Source organism: Arvicola amphibius, chromosome 6 (genome assembly GCF_903992535.2).
Source record: "Arvicola amphibius chromosome 6, mArvAmp1.2, whole genome shotgun sequence".
Lineage (NCBI taxonomy): Eukaryota > Metazoa > Chordata > Mammalia > Rodentia > Cricetidae > Arvicola > Arvicola amphibius.
In genome coordinates, this window is record NC_052052.2 from 41,611,395 (window position 1) to 41,629,709 (window position 18,315).

The 18,315-nt window shown below is 41.2% G+C and overlaps 1 protein-coding gene across 3 annotated transcripts in view; it reads right to left on the reverse strand.

Annotated features, from left to right (window-relative positions):
- Positions 1-156: 156 nt before the first annotated feature.
- Positions 157-18,315, reverse strand: part of Usp24 (ubiquitin specific peptidase 24) — a 142,879-nt gene continuing 124,720 nt past the window's right edge. For all 3 annotated transcript variants that reach the window (XM_038333426.1, XM_038333425.1, XM_038333424.1), the window contains exons 57-68: positions 16,893-17,009; positions 16,410-16,502; positions 14,975-15,077; positions 12,972-13,093; positions 11,862-11,975; positions 9,892-9,957; positions 8,261-8,327; positions 6,988-7,066; positions 5,034-5,109; positions 3,607-3,693; positions 3,192-3,302; positions 157-2,659 (exon numbers count right to left, since the gene is read on the reverse strand). In XM_038333426.1, the coding sequence (XP_038189354.1) occupies positions 2,597-2,659; positions 3,192-3,302; positions 3,607-3,693; positions 5,034-5,109; positions 6,988-7,066; positions 8,261-8,327; positions 9,892-9,957; positions 11,862-11,975; positions 12,972-13,093; positions 14,975-15,077; positions 16,410-16,502; positions 16,893-17,009 (1,098 nt within the window). In that variant the 3' untranslated portion in view covers positions 157-2,596. The remainder of the gene's footprint in view (positions 2,660-3,191; positions 3,303-3,606; positions 3,694-5,033; positions 5,110-6,987; positions 7,067-8,260; positions 8,328-9,891; positions 9,958-11,861; positions 11,976-12,971; positions 13,094-14,974; positions 15,078-16,409; positions 16,503-16,892; positions 17,010-18,315) is intronic.

Below are 18,315 nucleotides of genomic sequence, written 5' to 3' on the forward strand. Positions count from 1 at the left end.
GGTACACAGAGATCTTGGAAAGAAAGATCAGCGAAGGCCGGGAGGACACAGCCCCTTGCAGCGTGGCCCTCACTCCCTGCCACCTACACTGCTCCCCAGTGTCCCTCCCACGGCCCATGTGACATTCAGAGAAAAATGTCTGTGAGACCCCAACTCTACATTTTTGAAAAATTTATTTCCTACTCTTAGAAACTAAGAACTCCACCACACAAGAACCAAATTTTGAATCCAGAGTCTTCCCTAGTTTATCTATTTCCTTTTGAAATTTTATAAACAAGATTTTGTACACAAGAGGTAGCAGAGGAAAATTCCAGTCTGCTTGTTCCAAGCTCAAAAGATGCTGCACACGCCTGGGTGTTAGCAGGGAGGGTGGGGCAAGCCAGGTGAGTGGTGGCTCAAGCTCTGGGTCTTACGGCTACTAGTTGTTGGCAACCACAAGCGTCCACCTGGGGAGCTACAGGCAAGCTGCCTGTGGGAGGCTCATCTGTCTGTCCCAGGATGCCTTAGGAGCAGGAGAGCAGTCCTGAGGTCAGCCTGGACTGCAAGAGCTTCTTGAGAACACACAGCGTTGAGTCAATTGTGCAATTCCTGCTTGATTGCGGACCACTGTAAAAGATTATAAAAACATCTTCATCCAAAAATTGGCAGTAAAAAGGACAACTCTTCCAAGGCAAGCTTGCCATAATTGTCACTTTGTGTACTACATTTTAAAAAGTCCTCATATGTTAGTGGACTGCAGCTGTTGGGAATCAAGTGGTTACTGGTAACGTGGAAAAGATGCTCAATGCAGCAACACGGGAAGAAGATGGACCAAAGTGTACAGTGCCGGCGATCCTGACGCAGCTTTATGTGAGGAGAGCAGGAGCAGGGGCGGAAGGCGTCGTTTCCATAGGAAATAAGGGGACTGACTAGAAGTGGCAATTTCACTCCTGAATTCGGGCTCCTGAGTGCAGTTGCCGGCAGCGATATCCCACTGGTACCATCGCCAGCATTTCAATACATGTCCACACAATCTTTCTGCAAGCACGGGTGTGAAGAGATGGTGAGTCAGAAGGGAACAGTGGGACATGGACGTTCAGGTATTCAAATCAATTTTAGACCCTCACATTAAAAAACTGTAAGAACACCAGAACCTGACCAAATCTGCCACTTGCCTCTGTTTCTCTGAGGACACAGCTCTCAGTTCTGCTCTTACATGCTACCCCTTCCTTCTTTGTGAGTGACCAAAGCTGGCACTGGCCTGTGAACAATGAAGGGTCCCTGAAGCACACAGCAGGGAATGCCACCTGCCTGCCACATGTCCCCACAATGCAAAAGCAACCAAAAAGGCACTTAGGGGCTGGCTGTGCCTCTTTGACTTGGCAAATCTAGCTGACAGTGGCACCTGCACCTGCAGTGGGAAATAAGGCAGGACATGTGACAAGGGCGAAGCTGAGCAATTCAAACACAGCATGGAAAGAGCGCAGGAGACGGCTGCACCCGCCAGAATGAGCGACTGATGCCGTGTTGGTAAATACAACTAAATGGACGGTATCGAATTATTTTTTTAGTTATTTCAGAGAAAGTAAGTTTTAAATCTTGCCTTTTCAGTATCAGTCATGTCAAGGAGAAACAAAGTCTTGAATTCTTTCTCTGTAGTAAAATTATGATTAATTTCACAAAGCAGCAGCTCCCAGCTTAGGTATTTAACTCAATATACAATCAATACAAGGGCCACAGGAATCATGTTTAAGTAAAAACAAATGATTGCAGATCACATGACTTAAGACTAGTTTATTCAATATGTCTCCGAGCATTAAAAAGGTAATTTTATGAAGTCAAACTCAATAAAATTATAAAGTGCTTTTAATTTTGTTGTTTTAAAATTTTATTTTGGGAACAACCCATCACTTTTCAGTGATTGATGTCAAAGAATGCACCCTATACTTCTAGAGAACATAGCTTTTTTGTTTTAAATTTATTATTGCTCTTTTCAATCTTGAATCAAAATATCTTAAAGAGCTTAATAATGCCACAATTTTTGATATTAGTAACATGTCATCAAGATCTAAGATTATGCTGAGGGCTCTTAACTAGACAAAACCAGAGATTCTGTACAAAGAGGGAGACATATTAAATACAAAGGTCTGTGTAAACCAGATTCAATTACTATTTTACAATGAAAGGAATTTTACCACATATCTTTACATCATTCTAAATTGGATATTCCTATTCAATGTTACTGCAGATTAAAAATTTCCCTCACATACCTAAAAATATAAAAACCAAAGGATCCTCCCCCAACAGCCCCCAACACAGAGAAAACTGTAGCTTTATCCCTCCATCCTCACTCTCTATGTTCATGTATCAGAAGTTTGCCACCAGCTTTATTTCCTGATGTGTCAGTGCACATGTAATCCGGGGACAGCTGGTCCACATGCCAGGATTCTCCCACTGCCAAGCAGCTCTCAACCTTCTAGTGGCTAGAGAAGGCTTCCCTTCAGAACACATGGTCCTCCATCACACTCCTGGCTCAGACTCCAGGCTCTTGTAAGGGCTTCAAGGATGAGATTCTGGTTTCTAAAAGGTGCTGAGCTTCCCACCTGGGCACACTGCTCTAAGGATCAACATCATCAAGGTCACTTCTTAATTCACCAATCATCATGGGAGATTCTGAACCCTGAGGCAAAGAGAGGAAGTTAAGGTTCCTACAATTAAAGTTAGGAAGAGTTTCCCACACTGACTTCTTGTGTTCTGTAATTTAAGTATATCCTCATTGAGCAACTCAGTTCTGCTTATTAGAAGGTAATAAAACACAATGTTATTACTCTTCTGGAAATTTCTGCTTATGTAAAACATTTGCATTTGTATGGTTTTAGTCACTAAAAGAACCCCTGAACTGGCCTTAGGCTACACTTTCTCCTCTACACCCACGCAGGCAGACTTACATTTAGACTGACTGAGCAATGGGAAGAGAGAGAGAGGGACTGGACACCAGTGACACTTTACTTCATGCCAGGCACTACCCCTGCTGGGTCGTTCCTGAGTCTGCAGTCGGGTTCTGTAATCTCATGCCTGGGGACTGACCTAGTTCAACTAGGGCTGAGCTGGTCTATCTTTATCCCCACTCTCTGAAGCAGGGTCTCTTCTTTCTTGATCTCTGGGATGCTTAGGAGCAAATGTCCTCAGCCAAAGACAGGCTCCTGTTGTACCTGTTGTAAGTGTCTCTCTCCATTCTCATTGGCAGGGCTGCTCTCTGAGCCATTGCTGCTTCCTGATTGCTCTTTTTCATTCAACAAAGCTGTGGCATATGCTAATGTGTCCTGTAGAGATTCAAACACGAGAAAATAAAGTAGCAACCAGTGACGTCTGGCAGCACTTTCCCCACACTGCCAAAGCATCCCACAACCCGTTGTCCTGGGAGACCCGCCCAACAACCTGCAGCAGCGCTTTTCTCAGACAAGCGATCTATTCCCATTGGGTTTGAGAACACCAGCTCATGTTCATACAAAAACCCAAAGGCTGCTTCCGTGTCTCATTTCCTACCCTTCCCTCTCCTCTCTGAGCTGTGGTTTTTAAGAACCTGGCATAAGGGTTTCAAAGCATGCCAGAGCAGACACCCCTCACCTGAGCTGAGATGGTTCGCTGAAAGGTTTTTCCAGTTGAGGTTTCGTTAGAGACATTGCTCTGTGGAGTCCAATAATGCTCTGACATCTGGGATAAAAAAGGCCAAGCAGAGGTGACAAGTAAGCCCCCATGAGTACACAGTTCCTAGTCTAGCAGCCAAAGGTACAAATCTACTTAGACTTCTACCACCTCAATTATCATGGGGGATTATCCCCCACTTTCCAACAGGAAGATAATGCTTCTTAATCGGAGCACCCAGCCTCCAACTTTTCATCTCTGGACTTAAGACAGATGTTAAGCAGTGCCCCCCTTATGAATGGATGTGTTTCCCATACTTTGTTATTTGTAACAACCATGGTCCAAACATATTAAAAGGAGAGTTCCAAAAAGCGTGAGTACTATCCTGCTGTCACTCCAGACACAGCCACTTGTCCAGTGAGGTTTCTGCCCTTTATATGCTAACGGCTCAAGGATCTCTCCACTGGTAACATATGAGAATCACAACAGTCATGTGGCCTTCTTATACCACCCATCTCTTCATACACACATCACATCATTTCCCACCCCCACAAGATGCATTAGTACAGTACAAGATCCTTTGGTTACAGTACAGTTATCATTTTTCTAGGGTATTCTGTCCCCATTTTATCATTATTATCATTAATCTCTTACTGTGCCTAATATACAACTAAATTTTATCATAGTTGTATGTATCTAAAAGAAAAACATAGCATATGTAGGCTCGGTACTATCATCCACTTGGAGGCATGTCTTAGATCCCAAACCTTTGGGGCTGGAGAGATGGCTTAATAGTGAAGAGCACCTGCTGGTCTTGAGTTTGGATCCTAGCATCTCCAAAGTTTGGATGTGACACCCTCTTCTGGTCTCCACGGGCACTTACAAGCATGTACATATACTCACACACATATACATAAATAAAAATAAAATCTTGATAACAACAACAACAAAACCCAAAGTCCTATGAGATGTGGGGGGGGGGGGGAGGGTGTAACCATATTAAGACACAACTTCAATACATGCACGTATGTACTGACTAAAGAAATGTTTGAACGGCTAGAGAGATGACTCTGTGATTAAGAGCATGCATTCCACTCATGGAGGACCCAAGTTAGATTTCTAGCAAACAAGTCAGGCAGCTTACAAATGCCTACAACTCCAGCTCCAGGGGATCTGATATCTCTGACCTCCATAGGCACTAGCATGCATGTGTGAGTGTGTATGTTTGTGTGCGTGCACCCATACACACAATAAAAATAACGATAACAACAACAATAATAAAATTGATCTAAAAAATATTTGACACCTCAAAGTATCTTGAGATCATTCTATGAGTTAGTTTAAGGGAAAAAAATCTTTTTGCAGTAAGGTGTAATTATAGAGCTGGGAAAAGCTCAGAATTCTAGTACCTTCTTCTGCAACCACTGCACAGCCCAACTCCAGTGATGGGAATTCTCCTTGAAGTATTCTTTAGCAGCAGGGCACCTGGTGATCAAGCATTATTATTACAAGTCAAAATACTTCTTTGAAAATATTCTTATTCAGCTACATTTGTACTTGAAACATAAATGCTACTTTTACTAAAACTAAATTTACCCTTTATGACTAGACAGTAAAGACCATCATCTGTTTGAACTCCAAAAGGCAGAAAAGGCGAATACAGTGCCTAGTCTCACTATCTCTAACTCTTATCAACAGTCCTGTTAAAGTTCAGAGCTGGAAAACTAAACAAACCCACCCAACTATTAATAAACTGTATATTTAATAAGTAATCTTTCTATATAATCAAACTAAGCTTTAATTTTGTGTTAGAAGAAAGAAGAATGAGATATTTTGGGGAATACTTTTAAAGCATGCTTGGGAGCACCTCTCTTCATCTCCATTCTACTCGGCTTCTTCTATCACCATCCTTCTTTGAAGATAGCCCTGAAGATGATGTTGCTGCTGGTGTGTGCAGACAGGACATGTGAGAACACTGACAGCATGTAGCTGCTGGTAGGGACATGCCATTGGTCCCAGCACTACTTGGAAACAACCATTTTGACCTGCTGATATCAAGTCTAATCAAGGATCTGCAGTTGTGGTAGGATGATACCTGTATCCTGAGTATTATGTCCTCTAGAAAAATACACTATTTCAAATTACCCTAATTCTCTGTTTAGGAAGTTCAAGCACAACAGATTAAGCCCCATAAACTTATCATTCTTATTCTGATACAAGTGTAAGTCTTATTCTGATTTAAGCCTAAGAATATTTCTATGCCCACAAAAAAAGATGATTCAGTGCAGATACAATACAGTTATTAAAGTCACTGACCTTGTTTGACTATGGACTACACCAGGTTAGACTAGCACCACCGAAAGTTCCCAACATCAACTAAAGAATGACACATGGAATGTGGCATATAACTACAGTAACAGCCTTCAAAAGGAAGGAAGTTCTAACTAGAGCACGGACAAACATTGAAGATATCGCACTAAGCAAGGTAGTTATGAGGTACCCAGAGTGGCTGAGTTCACGAAGGTAGAAATTAGAATGACTGCCAGTGGCTCAAGGAAGAGGAAATGGGGAGCCAGTATTCAGTGGGGGTTCGGAGTTTTAGTTTTGAAAGATGAAGGGATCTAGAGATGGATGGTGATAGTACATGTTTTCTTTAAAACTTATTCAATTATTTATTTACTATGTATGTGCCATGGTGCACATGTGTAGGCCTGAAAACAACTTGTGGGAGTTGGTTCATTCCTTCTACCAACACAGAGGAGCCTCCATCACTGAACCGCACGGACTGTGTATACTCAGGAAGGTCGAGGTAACACGTACTGTCTATTGTGTCATGGTTCAAAAGCACCTTCGCTCTGAGGTCGACCTCAAAGTCTAAGTCTAGGTATAAGACGGTGGGTATGCCACTCAAACCATCTGTGATCCGGCAACTCCCCAAATCCAGGCTGTTTTAAGGATCATGAAGCAGAGAAAACAAAACACCTGGCACAGAATCAGGGTTTGTAAGTGCTCTACTGGTTCAGGTGACGGGCTCAGGGAGCTGCTGGTTAATGAAAGCAGCTTTGGGAATGCTCATCAAATGCTGTTCCCGAGGTTTTCAAATCCACCCGATTCTTACCCTTTTGACCTAAGGCCAAGGGATCCCCCTTTTCTCCTTTTTGAAATTCTGGACCATCTATTACTTTTCTAACATTCCCCCTTCATTTCCTTTAGGGAGACAATCTGAATAGGGTCCTGTAGTGCCTAAGCAAGTTCCTAAGCAAGCACGACCCCAAATCTGTCAGATCCTCTCAGGCCCCAAAACAAGGCAGTTCCCACACCACAGTCAAACCCATGTCCTCTGCACTCTAAGTCTGTACTCACTTCTGAGCAAGAGTGACGAGGAATTTGACACACTGGTAGCAACGACTGCTGTCCACATGGTTGCTGTGGTGCATCAGCGCTGGAGGAAGACAGACACTTTAACAGGAAGGCCTGGAGAGGCTCAAGTAATAGTGATGCTCTTGTTCTGGAAATAAGTTTGATAAGTGGGTAGGGAACAACTACCTATTCAACAGAACCACCCAGACTCGAGTGTTTTACTGTGTTAAGAACACAGCTGTCTGTAGTAGAACTGGGAGAACTACAACTTTAGCCGGATGGTATTCAAAACCCTCCATACGGCTACCCAGACAAGAACAGTTACAAATATTTATCATTTGATAATGGAAATTTATGATATTAGTTCTATGTAACAAATGTTTCCTATTTTTTCTTTTAGCAATTTAAAAATAAATACTTATTCTTACTTGTCATGTTTATGCTTTTAGTTCCAGAGGACCTGGTATGGCTGATGCTATGATTACAGTACACTACCCCAAACTGGGGCTTAGAAACCTTTGAGCTGTAGTTCTTTTCTGCCTTAAATGGTGGCTCTTAAGTTCCTATTAATACTGCCATGTGCTGCTTGAGTATGGGGATATATTCTGAGAAATGTTTTGTAGGTGAGGTCATTGTTGTAAAGATCGGGGGAACTTAAACAAAGGAGAACAGCTATAGCAGCCATAGTGATATATCTTATGCAACCCCATGTTAGATATAATCAGTGACAGAAATGTTATGTGTGCCATGATGGTACACAACAGAATTCAAAGTATCTGTGATGAAGGACATTTTAGTGGGTGGTGGAAAGTGGACAGGTACATTTTTACTGAACTATTTCTAAGGCAGTGTATTAAAGCTAACTCAGATTTTTACAAAACAAAGTCCAGACATACAACATGGTAGACAATAGACATGTGGGTCAAATGACAATCACACTTCATATATCTGACAATACTTAAGTCTAAGGTGTTAAGTTTTTTTTCCATGGCTGCTGGGGAAGGAAAAGATTTCTGTCACCAGAAAAACCTCTTTAGCTCTTAGAAAATTTTATAGTATTCCTGAATCTTTCCTGACTTGGGAAAAAACCCTAGACTATACCATACTGAGTGCAAGGACAGTCTCCTGGTCAGGATGAAGAACCCCAGTAACAATGAGAAGACTTCTAGTGGAGAGGTCATCTAAATCAGGGAGAGCAGAGGGGCCATGCCTGCTGGAACAGAGCTTATTTATAAATTTATAAATAAGGCACTTGTTCCGTAGCTGGCATACTTGCCTAGTAATCCATTTTCTGTCTCAAATACAAATTTGATCCGCTCTACTTGTATGGGATCTTCAATGACCTGTCAGAGGAAGGAGACAAAGTTAGCAACTGAAAGCAGCAGCCCACGCAGAAGTTACTGGTCTTCCCCACAGCTCTACTCAAGAAGCTAGTTTCTACAGCAGAGCCTAAACACTAAGGGATGTTATGATATCGCTATGCATCTCAAACACATCTCTAATTCAAAACCAAAATATAAAATTTCTAAAGAGCTATTCATTTCCTATATATGTGTTTCTAACAACTTTATAGCTTTCCGAGGGCTGAGGACAGATGGTTTGTGATCCTAAGGACACAGGATAATTTTTAATTTATTTAGCAAAAATGCATTTTTGCTTCAGGCTCTTGCTACATCTTTAGTTATTGGCACTAAGTGCTGTGCACTATAGCCCACTGCTTGGGTCTGCTGAGCCCAGTTCAATGATACATAGCTCTATAGCATTTTCCCAAGTCTATAAAAAAGGACTGGGGTCAAAAGGAAGAAAAAGATCAGAAAGATAAATTTTTTTAAGTAGATGACACCCATCATGTATTTTCAATGATATATTTTATATTTTAAGCCATTTCAAACCTCTGCACTAGGTTTTTAAAGGGATACAGTCTTTCATAGGAGGCCCTGGACTAGTCTCTCTCATCAGCTCATTCAAATCAGTCAATTCTATTAGCTCTCTTTGCAGTTGACCTGCACCTTCTTGGCCTTCTACCGTCTGCCTCTTTTCTTTGCCAGGATCCTGGATCTTCTCCCAATATCCAATCCTGCTTGTTTTAGTTCTTCCTTCAAAATAATTGCCAAAGGTGTCTTGCTATGCAAATGAGTCATTTCCTTTTTTTGCTTAAAGCATTTTCATGGCTCACCATGACTGACAGCAGAGGCTGGAAGATGTGGAGATGAGCAAAGGGGCATGTTTCAGGAAGCAGGCGTGAAGGGAAACTGGAGGCTACATACACATCCAAGGACGCACACGGTTACTTCTCTTAATGACTGGTGTTTGCAAGAAATGGAGCTAATATGGTTTGATCACTTCACATTCATATTAATTGACTAAATCCAACCTGTGCCCTACAGGAAGAAGTTGCTGTATCCTGGCATTGGTAGTAGAAGCCTTTTGTAACCTGTCTTTGTCATTCTCTCCCATTTTAGCTCCACTCCAAGCTCTACTACGTGGCTCCATTCTATTCTTTAGTCACACAGTCAAATTCATAGAGACCCTCGTCATAACAGAAAGGATATGACCAACAATGTCATGCCTGCAAACCCATCAGCTAACTTCTCAGTGTTGCCCTCAGGGTTAAGCACAGTGAATCACACAACTGAGGCCTCAATAAAGGTTAATTGCCATCCATTACTCCTCTGATTATAATTGCCTGTGGTTTTGCCCGGCTTTTTCAAGATACTGAAAGCTCCAAGACTTTTATTGCTGGTCCTCTCCAAGTCACTAATGCATGTGACACATGCTGATATGAAGAAGAATCAGCAAACGCAGGCAAACTGAACAAAAACCAGTAAGGATGTAGTGGCTTATGAACACATGCTAACTTGTAAACATGTAAATACAAGTGAGTCAGCAGAGAAATGTGAGACTTACCAATATCTCATGCAGTAGCTGGAATGTATTCTTTAACTCGTGGGGTGGAGCAGTGTCTAGCTGGTTCTGAAAACAATTTTGTGACAGGACAAACATTCTGGTGACTTCTCAGCGGAGAGCACAGTTCTGGAATCAAGCTCCACTTCTACCACTGTCTGCCTGTCACTAATCAAGTCAGCTCCTCTCAGGGCCTCAATTCCCAGATCCTTAGCTGCGGCCAAATAAACCCCTAAGGCTCTTTCAGTTCAGTATCCCGTGACACTTATGTTATTAGAAAAGTGAGGGAGAAAGCAAAAGGGAGAATTCTAAGTCACTAGCAGTCCTGATCTTACACAGCTCCATCTACACTCTGCTCGTTTCCTAAAGGATGCTGGTAGCAAAGAGAATAAAGGGAAAACTCTGAGGTGAGCTCTCAGTGAAGTATATTAAAAAGGCAGCGTATGAAACAGAAAAAAAAAAAAAAACCCTGCTAAAATGCACTAAGAAAATAAGGTTTATAAAACCTCTTTATGCATTTTAAATTTTATTTTTATGTGTATGTATGCACATATGTGTGCGGGTGTCCAGAGGCTAGGAGGAGGCATTGAAAATTCCATGGAGCTGGAGTACAGGCAGTTGTAAACCACCTGGTGTAGGTGCTAGAAACTGATATTTGGTCCTCAGCCTGTGCATAAGAAAGTTGGGAAAGAATATTGCAATATTGGAAGTATTAACATACTTCCAAGGAGGCAGGAATGGTACTTATAAAACACTTTGCCTAGTGCTGCACGGACTACAACAACTTTGAAGTCAAGTTCTATTTCTTCCTGTTTTGTAGAAGAGGAAGATGCTTGGGTTCGCAACCATACGGTGAGTAAGCAGACAAGAGAGGAGGGCACAACACCCTTTACTAAGAGCTACAGCTACGCCTCACTAAGTACCCGCTCCTTGTCAACACTACGTGGATCACTATCACAAACAGGAGTGTGCAATCCTACTGCACAAGAGAACTTGTGTGGTAGGATAGTAGATGCGTGTGGAATTCACATACAGAACCTGAAAGGACAGCATGCTCCTGGGGCAGGGTGGAGTGGACTGTGGTGAACAGCAGGACATGTCAAAGTAGACTTTGGCCTTATTTGTGTACTTGCATTTTTTTTCACCAAGAGAATCAAAAGCATAATTATTCAAAGATTCAAAAACTAGTAAAATGACATGTAGACTTTAACACTTTTCTAGTAACATCTAGAAAAACAGTGAGCGATGTGGTAAAGACACAGGTACAAGTCACCTTCTTAGTCCCAAAGCCTTACTCTGTCACTGGCTAACTGTATGACGCTCCTTACTCTGCCTCAGCTTTATGTTTTGGGAACCACGTCGATTTCATAGGACTACCTGAGAATCATGCGAGTTAAATGTAGTACATTTGGCATAGTTTTTGTGTTTAGTAGGTGTAGTGGGTGAGGTAGTGATTACTATATTGATCAATGCCTTATAATTAATTATATCACTGTTCAAGAAGACATGAAACCCTGTTTTTGATGGTAAAGAATTAAACAATTTCACCCACTAATGATCACAAAACATTAATACTATTATTAAAGCATTATTCTTAATTAGTTAAAAACTGAACCACATGCAAATGTTTACCACTAGGAAAAGGGCTAAGTGAATTATGGTACATGAAGGGATGAAGTATGGGAAATTATATGACCAAGTCAAAGAAGACAGAATCATAAAACTCTCAATTATATTAAAATACAAAGACAGAAAATAAAAAGATATAACAGAGGATAAATTAAAAGGATGTTACTGGTAGTAGTCAGCACTAAATACTGGAGTTAGGAATTCTTTTCTTAATTCTTTAAAAATCAGCACAATACTATTTTTACAATTAAGAAAAACTTATCCGTATTGCCTGGGAGCCAGAAAATGCTCTCCCAGGGTCTCACAGAATGCTACCAGGGATGGCTAGGGTGACTGAGTTGTACCTTAATAAAATGCAGCATCGTGAAGGAAAAGTGCTCGTTACAGAAACAGCAGTACACCACCATCTCCATGAGTGCCAGGAGGGAACCAGTCAGCTCTCGCAGAGCAAACATGACCTGGTGGGAGGACACAAAGGAGTAAGCTATAGCCATAGTCAGCGGTCTGTTCTTTCACTGGAATTTTCAGAAATTAAGAACAACGACATTGTCCTAAAACAGGGTTTCTCGCTTGAGGTCTAAGGACAGATTTCAGTGTATCTGGATCTCTCTGTCATTTTATACAGACTTGTACAAACATGCACTTTTTATTTCCTGAGGACTAACCTTCAACAATTTTCAAATGCAAGCATTCTCATGAGAGGTTAAAGTAACAGCTGACAATAAGAAAATAAAGTTAAACAAAAAAAGATGAAAAAACTACTATAATATGTTGTTCTCATCTCCATTGAAAATCAGATTATGGAAGTAAGAATTCATAGGAAGGTAACTGGGTAAAAGGAGAGCTGGCTGAGAATAAGGCACACAACATGTGCCCCGTGCAGGCACAGGACAACCCAGCCTGTGTGTTCCCCGTGCAGACACAGCACAGCCCAGCCTGTGTGTGGCCTGTGCAGGCACGGGGACAGCCCAGCCTGTGTGTACACTGTGCAGGCACGGGGACAGCCCACAAGCACACTTGGAAGGTTCACATACACATGCTTTTAGGCTGCAGTGCTTTAGGACCAGGGACAGACAGACTGAGGACAAACTTTTTGATAATGAAGTTACTTCAAAGGTGAACTCTCATTCAGCTTCTCCTGGGCCTTAAGGATAGCTGGTGGGGCCGGAATGGAAGTCTAGTTCTTGGATGGAGAGAAGATGAATAGTGCCTACTTGACAAATTCAACCATCTATCCATGCAGCGCTGGACATGGAATACACTGGGCAAGTGCTCTACCATCCAGCCATGCCTCATCTCTAGTGTTTTGAAATGCATATAAAAAAAATAAGCATTTCTCCTCGTGATAGTATTTCCTTTCACCAGAGTAACTTGAAAAATATACCAACAAAAGGATTTTGCTCAAATAGGAGAAAATAACATAAGTAAATGTCTTCAGCACAGCAATTACATACCTCTAACAAATAAGGTTTCCCTTCAGACAAGAACAATAAGGCTTCTACTTCCTCGTGGAGGGGCAGCAGAGGGCTTGAGGGAGCAACACTGATAGGTGGCCGTTGTTTAAATATGCCAGGAGCTTTAGGAGACCCAAGAAAAAAACACAAAGCACAACTTGTCTCACTTGGAAATGTTCCATGAAACACATGTCCACAAAAAAGTGAAACTCTCAGGTTTACACACACAATTGCTGGGTTCTTACATCTCAATCCTTCAGTCTACTGGACCAATGAGCTAGGCAGATAATTTCCTTTATTTTTTTCCTCAAATTTTACCTCAGCTATAGCTATGAAAAAGTACTAAAAGCTGCTACCAGAGAGACACTGGACAAGTCATTGTTCTTCAAGCAATTGTTTGCAAAAGACCAATTATGCTAAGCAGATAGGTTAATTCTAGAAAAAATGAGGCTATATTCTCTTTCTTTTGTAAACTGAACTATCACAACCAGCAGTCTTTTGTCTTTTGAGAGGAATGAGTCAGGTGTGGGAAACAAACTGCACTCACAACCATGTGTCATAGTCAGCCTCAGCTGTCAGCTTGACACAAACCAAGGTCACCTGAAAGAAGGTACCTCAACTAAAAACTGCCCAGAGGGGTAGTGACACATGCCTTTAATCCCAGCAACTTGGGAGGCAGAGGCAGGCCATCTCTGTGAGTTCCAGGCCAGTCTGGTTTATATGAGCTAGTTCCAGGACAGGTTCCAAAGCTAGAGAAACCCTGTCTCAAAAATCAAAAAGAATTGCCCAGATCAAAATGGCCTGTGGGGGTATTAATTGCTAATTTATGTAGAAGGGCCCATACCACTGTGGGCAGTACCATCTCTAGGGACGGAAATGAACCTGGGCTGTATGAGAAAGGTGGCTGAGCAAGTTGAAGGGGGAAACCAGCAAGCAGCATTCTTCTGTCGTTCATGTTTCAAGCTACTGCCTTGAGTTTCTGCCTTGGCTTCCCTCGATGATGGACTATAACCTGTACGCCAAATAAACTTGTCACCCACGAAGTTGCTTTGAGTCATGGTGCTTATCACAGCAACAGAAAGCAAACCAGAACTCCACTCATGTGTCCTTCAGTGTCCCTCTATAAGGTGTTTATAAGTTAGAATGATGTACTCTGGGGTTTTTCTTATTTTCTGCCTTTAGATTTTACTTTACACATTATCACCATACTTGAGCTCTATCACTTAATAGCTATGAACTTATTAGCTGTGTATTTATGTTGTCTCATCTACAGAGGGGGACAGCACCTCTCCAGTGTGCTATGGGGAATGAACACAGTAAATACAAGCACTATGACATAACATAGGACACTAAAAGCAATCATATATGCTTTGTAGTACTATTGTATGGTTGTCAGGACAAATAGTATACAGGCACAGTACACGTTGTATGATTAGGATAATGGATAATCATAGTACAAAAGTGCATCTGTGACTGTTGGTATGTGACAAAACAGGAAATGCTATTGTTTCTAACTGATATGAAAAATATTTTACTAATTTATATCTGAATCCCCTTTGCTTTCACAAAGCACTTTGGTATTTTATCTAATTAATCCTTACTATATCTAGAAAGTTATTTATTAATATTTTCATTTTATATGAAAAATCATAAGGTCAGGTGGCTTGATTAAGTTTACGCAGCTTAAAGACAACAGCCCATACCTTGTCTATTCTTCTTACTACATCAGTTGTTCATACTATGGTGATGAGTGAACTCTGAATTAGTCTTTAATCCTACAGCCATTTAAAATAAACTTTTTCTTTCCTGCATCAAATCAATGATTAACTTGATTTCTCTAGTTATCGATAAACTAGTTAAATAAAGTGCAGTTTAGTATTAATTAAAACAATAAACTTTTAAGTACTCCTCAAAGATCAAAAGTCAACTGAGAAACAAACACTATCCATTCAGTCCTAAGATCAGTACTTCTCTCCATGTTTCTGATGTACGGTCAAACTTACCAACATTCCTCTGGGAAGAGACATCTGTATGCAAGACCAGCAATGCGACAGTGTTGTGAAGATTCCCAAATTCCCGTGCTTGTGCTGAACTCCATCGGCGTATCTATCAGTAAAGATTGAAGCATGCCACTATTCTGTGTGAGGAAAGGATCTGCTGGCTGGTAGTTTACTAAACCATGGTCTCTCTCGATGCCCACAGTAAAGAGGTCAACATATAAAGTCACTGGTCTAATAAAGGTATCTCAAAGGATTTGCTCCCCTGAAAATATGAACTCATTAAAACATTAACTCTAAAATCAACCCATTCAAAGTATGCAGTTTAGGTTGGGTACACTCATGACATGCCAGGTAATTTTCCAGAGACTTAGTATAATGGGCAAACTCATGAAGCTGGAGGACAGGAGGCCTAGCCCTGTGCCATCTCATAGTGTGTTGTATACATGGGCACATTCATAACAATGCTTTATGCAATGGCAGAGATAATGCTACCTGCTCTGCCCACTTTGTGGTTTTGAGGACCAAGTGAAATATTAAGAATGAAAACACTTGAAAACTAGTGTATTCTACAAATGCAAGACAATATTAACTGCACAAACAGTGCAAATACAGTGACCCCCAAGTCCATCATCAGTCCCTGTGATGAGATTGAAACGAACGACAAGTACGGCAGATCTCAACAGCCAACAACCACAGCCCATTACAGTATCAGTACCTGTTTCTCACTACTTAAGTGTAACAACAAGGTGATGGGATAGGGAGTTGAGAGAAGTTTAGGAGCTTAAGAGGCTCAGACTCTGAAATCCTCAGAGCTGGGCAAGACTTGTTTCACCAACACATGTGCTCTGTGACCTTGCATAAGTTACTTAGCACAGCTGTGCCTAAATTCTTGTCACAGAATAGAAGAAACACTGCCTATTTTACTGAGCTGTGTGCCCAAACTACCACCACAGAAGACCAGGTGTACTTGGTCCACAAGAAGCACTGTATCATTCCTGGATCCTAGCATTTTATGTATTTAAAAAATCTTTATCAAACAAAAATAAATGGATAGAGAAAACACAGCTATATAGGAATTTCTAACAGGTTATATATGGACACATCCAGCCATATAATAGTAATGTTCTGGGAATATGCTCCTAGCATTTGACTGAGAATATCACGCTGCAGTATAATTCATTTTTAACACTCTAACTTCACACATGGATTTCAACCAACCCTCAAAACATTCACAGCTCTAGGGAAGGAAGAAGAGGGCTCTAAGGCCACTGATTCCTTTTCCTATTGAACTTCCTCTTCCCCTAATCGCCAAAGACTTTTAAGGTCTTCATAGTATATACTACTCAGAACTAAATGAAGCTAAAACATTTATCAGCCACAAAAAGAAACAAAATGAAACCCAACAGCATCTCACTGAGAATAGGAAGGCAGTTCTTACCTGACTGTTCGGTCGATTGACTCCGAGGAGGAAGCTGATCATGTGTCGCAGTGCTGAGTGCCGCAGAAGAAGGTCCCCGGCCCTAATACCTTGCTGTCACAAGGCAGCAGAATGACAAATTATACTCCCAGCCAGACAAAAGTTATTTTAAAAAATACATTCAGACATTTCAAGAAATCACTATGTTAAGCGCTGCACCTTCTATGTAGGGACTACTTGTTAACATCTTACACACCTTTTGAGCCTTACACTGCCTCCTGATGGCTGCTATGGAAAACCAATGTTGCTGCCTTCCACTGTTGTCAGTAACTACACCTACTTGGTCGTAATTCTTGAAGTAAAATAATCCATTAATTTGGATTTATTTAGAAACATTCATGAATCCACTACACAGAATGGAACCTAATATTTTTGCATATATAAAATATTTTTAGAATATAAATCTATTGCATTAGAAAAATATATTAGAAAACAATAATTTACCTTTTGTACAAAAGTGTTGAATAGGGAAAAGTATTGAGCACAATTTTTACAATTTTCTGGGACATCTTTATCCAAAAGAGCAAGCAGGACTTCCAATAACTGATGAAGGCTTTTTAACTGGCAAGAGGAAAGAGGAAATTATATAAAGAAAGAGACGACAAGACAGACGCTTGTCACAGGATTAACTTGAAGTAAACCACCATAAGAACAGAGGGAAATTACAATCCAGTCTCAGAGTTAGATGGATTTATGCTTTGGAGAGCAAAACAGAATTATCCTTTTACCTTCTGAAAGTGTCAGTATTGTTGGAGAACTAAGGGAGAGTCTACTTTATTTCCTAGGTACCGGAGTCCAGGTCACGTTTTCTCCAGAGCTAATTTCTTTTTTCTCTGTCTTACATAGAGGTGGACACCAAGGGGAGATGGATTTCTGAGTCCCTCCCTCCACTAGGCTGCTCTTCACAGTCACAGATGCAGAGAATAAAACACAGACACAGGCAGAAGGGCTAGAAACCAAGCCGATGGAGCAAATGGAGAGCAACAGCCTGACAGATGACACGGCAATACCGACTCAACTAGGAACTTACTTGAAAGCCCGCTGACGCCTCATGGAAAGCTTTGAAAAACATTTTATTTGTTTAGAAACCATTTGGGTATGACATTGCTTCTGCTTTCCCTCCCACCCCAAATGTTTCTGGACAACTCCCTAGAAATTCATCTGTTATCCAAGCATTAAGACCAGGCTCGCTACTCTTATATTCCTCTGAAGATGGTATCCATCGACTTCTGGAATACCCCATCCATCCTGTCACACCCATTATAAATACAATACAAGTTAGCACTTACATAGCACTTCATTTTCAAAGTACTTTACAGTATAGATATAGTGGGTGGCAAGAGGCATAATTTCCATTGTGGGGAAAACAAACACAAAAATACATTAGCTGGCTATCAAATAGAACTGACTTCAGGAAGTAGCTTCTATGCTTATACCCTCTACTCCTTCCTCTTCTACTACCTGTTCTTCTGTCTTTAAAAGGTTGGTGATGTTCTATGGCCTAACCCTATCTGTAAGGAGACTGCACTAATTCTGTCTTTTTTCTCTGGAATACACAGTGGAAGAAGGAGAGCAAGGTAGTCCTTAGGATAGCATTCTTGAAACACCTTAGACAGCTCCCACGGGAGTGTCATGGAGCAATGGTACTCAAGCTTTCTAAGCAGCTCCAGTGACCGATCTACTTTAGTCTGCCTGAAGCCAGGTATGATTTTTTGCTTGATAAAAAGTTCTGCTGCTTATGCTGATGGAAAACTATCGTTTTATAGGATATGTAAGTCTAATGACTCCTGGAATTGAGAGGAGGACTTTCAAGACCTTTCTAAAGGGCACATTTGGCTTCCTGTTCCTCTGGTTGAGCGCCTGGTCT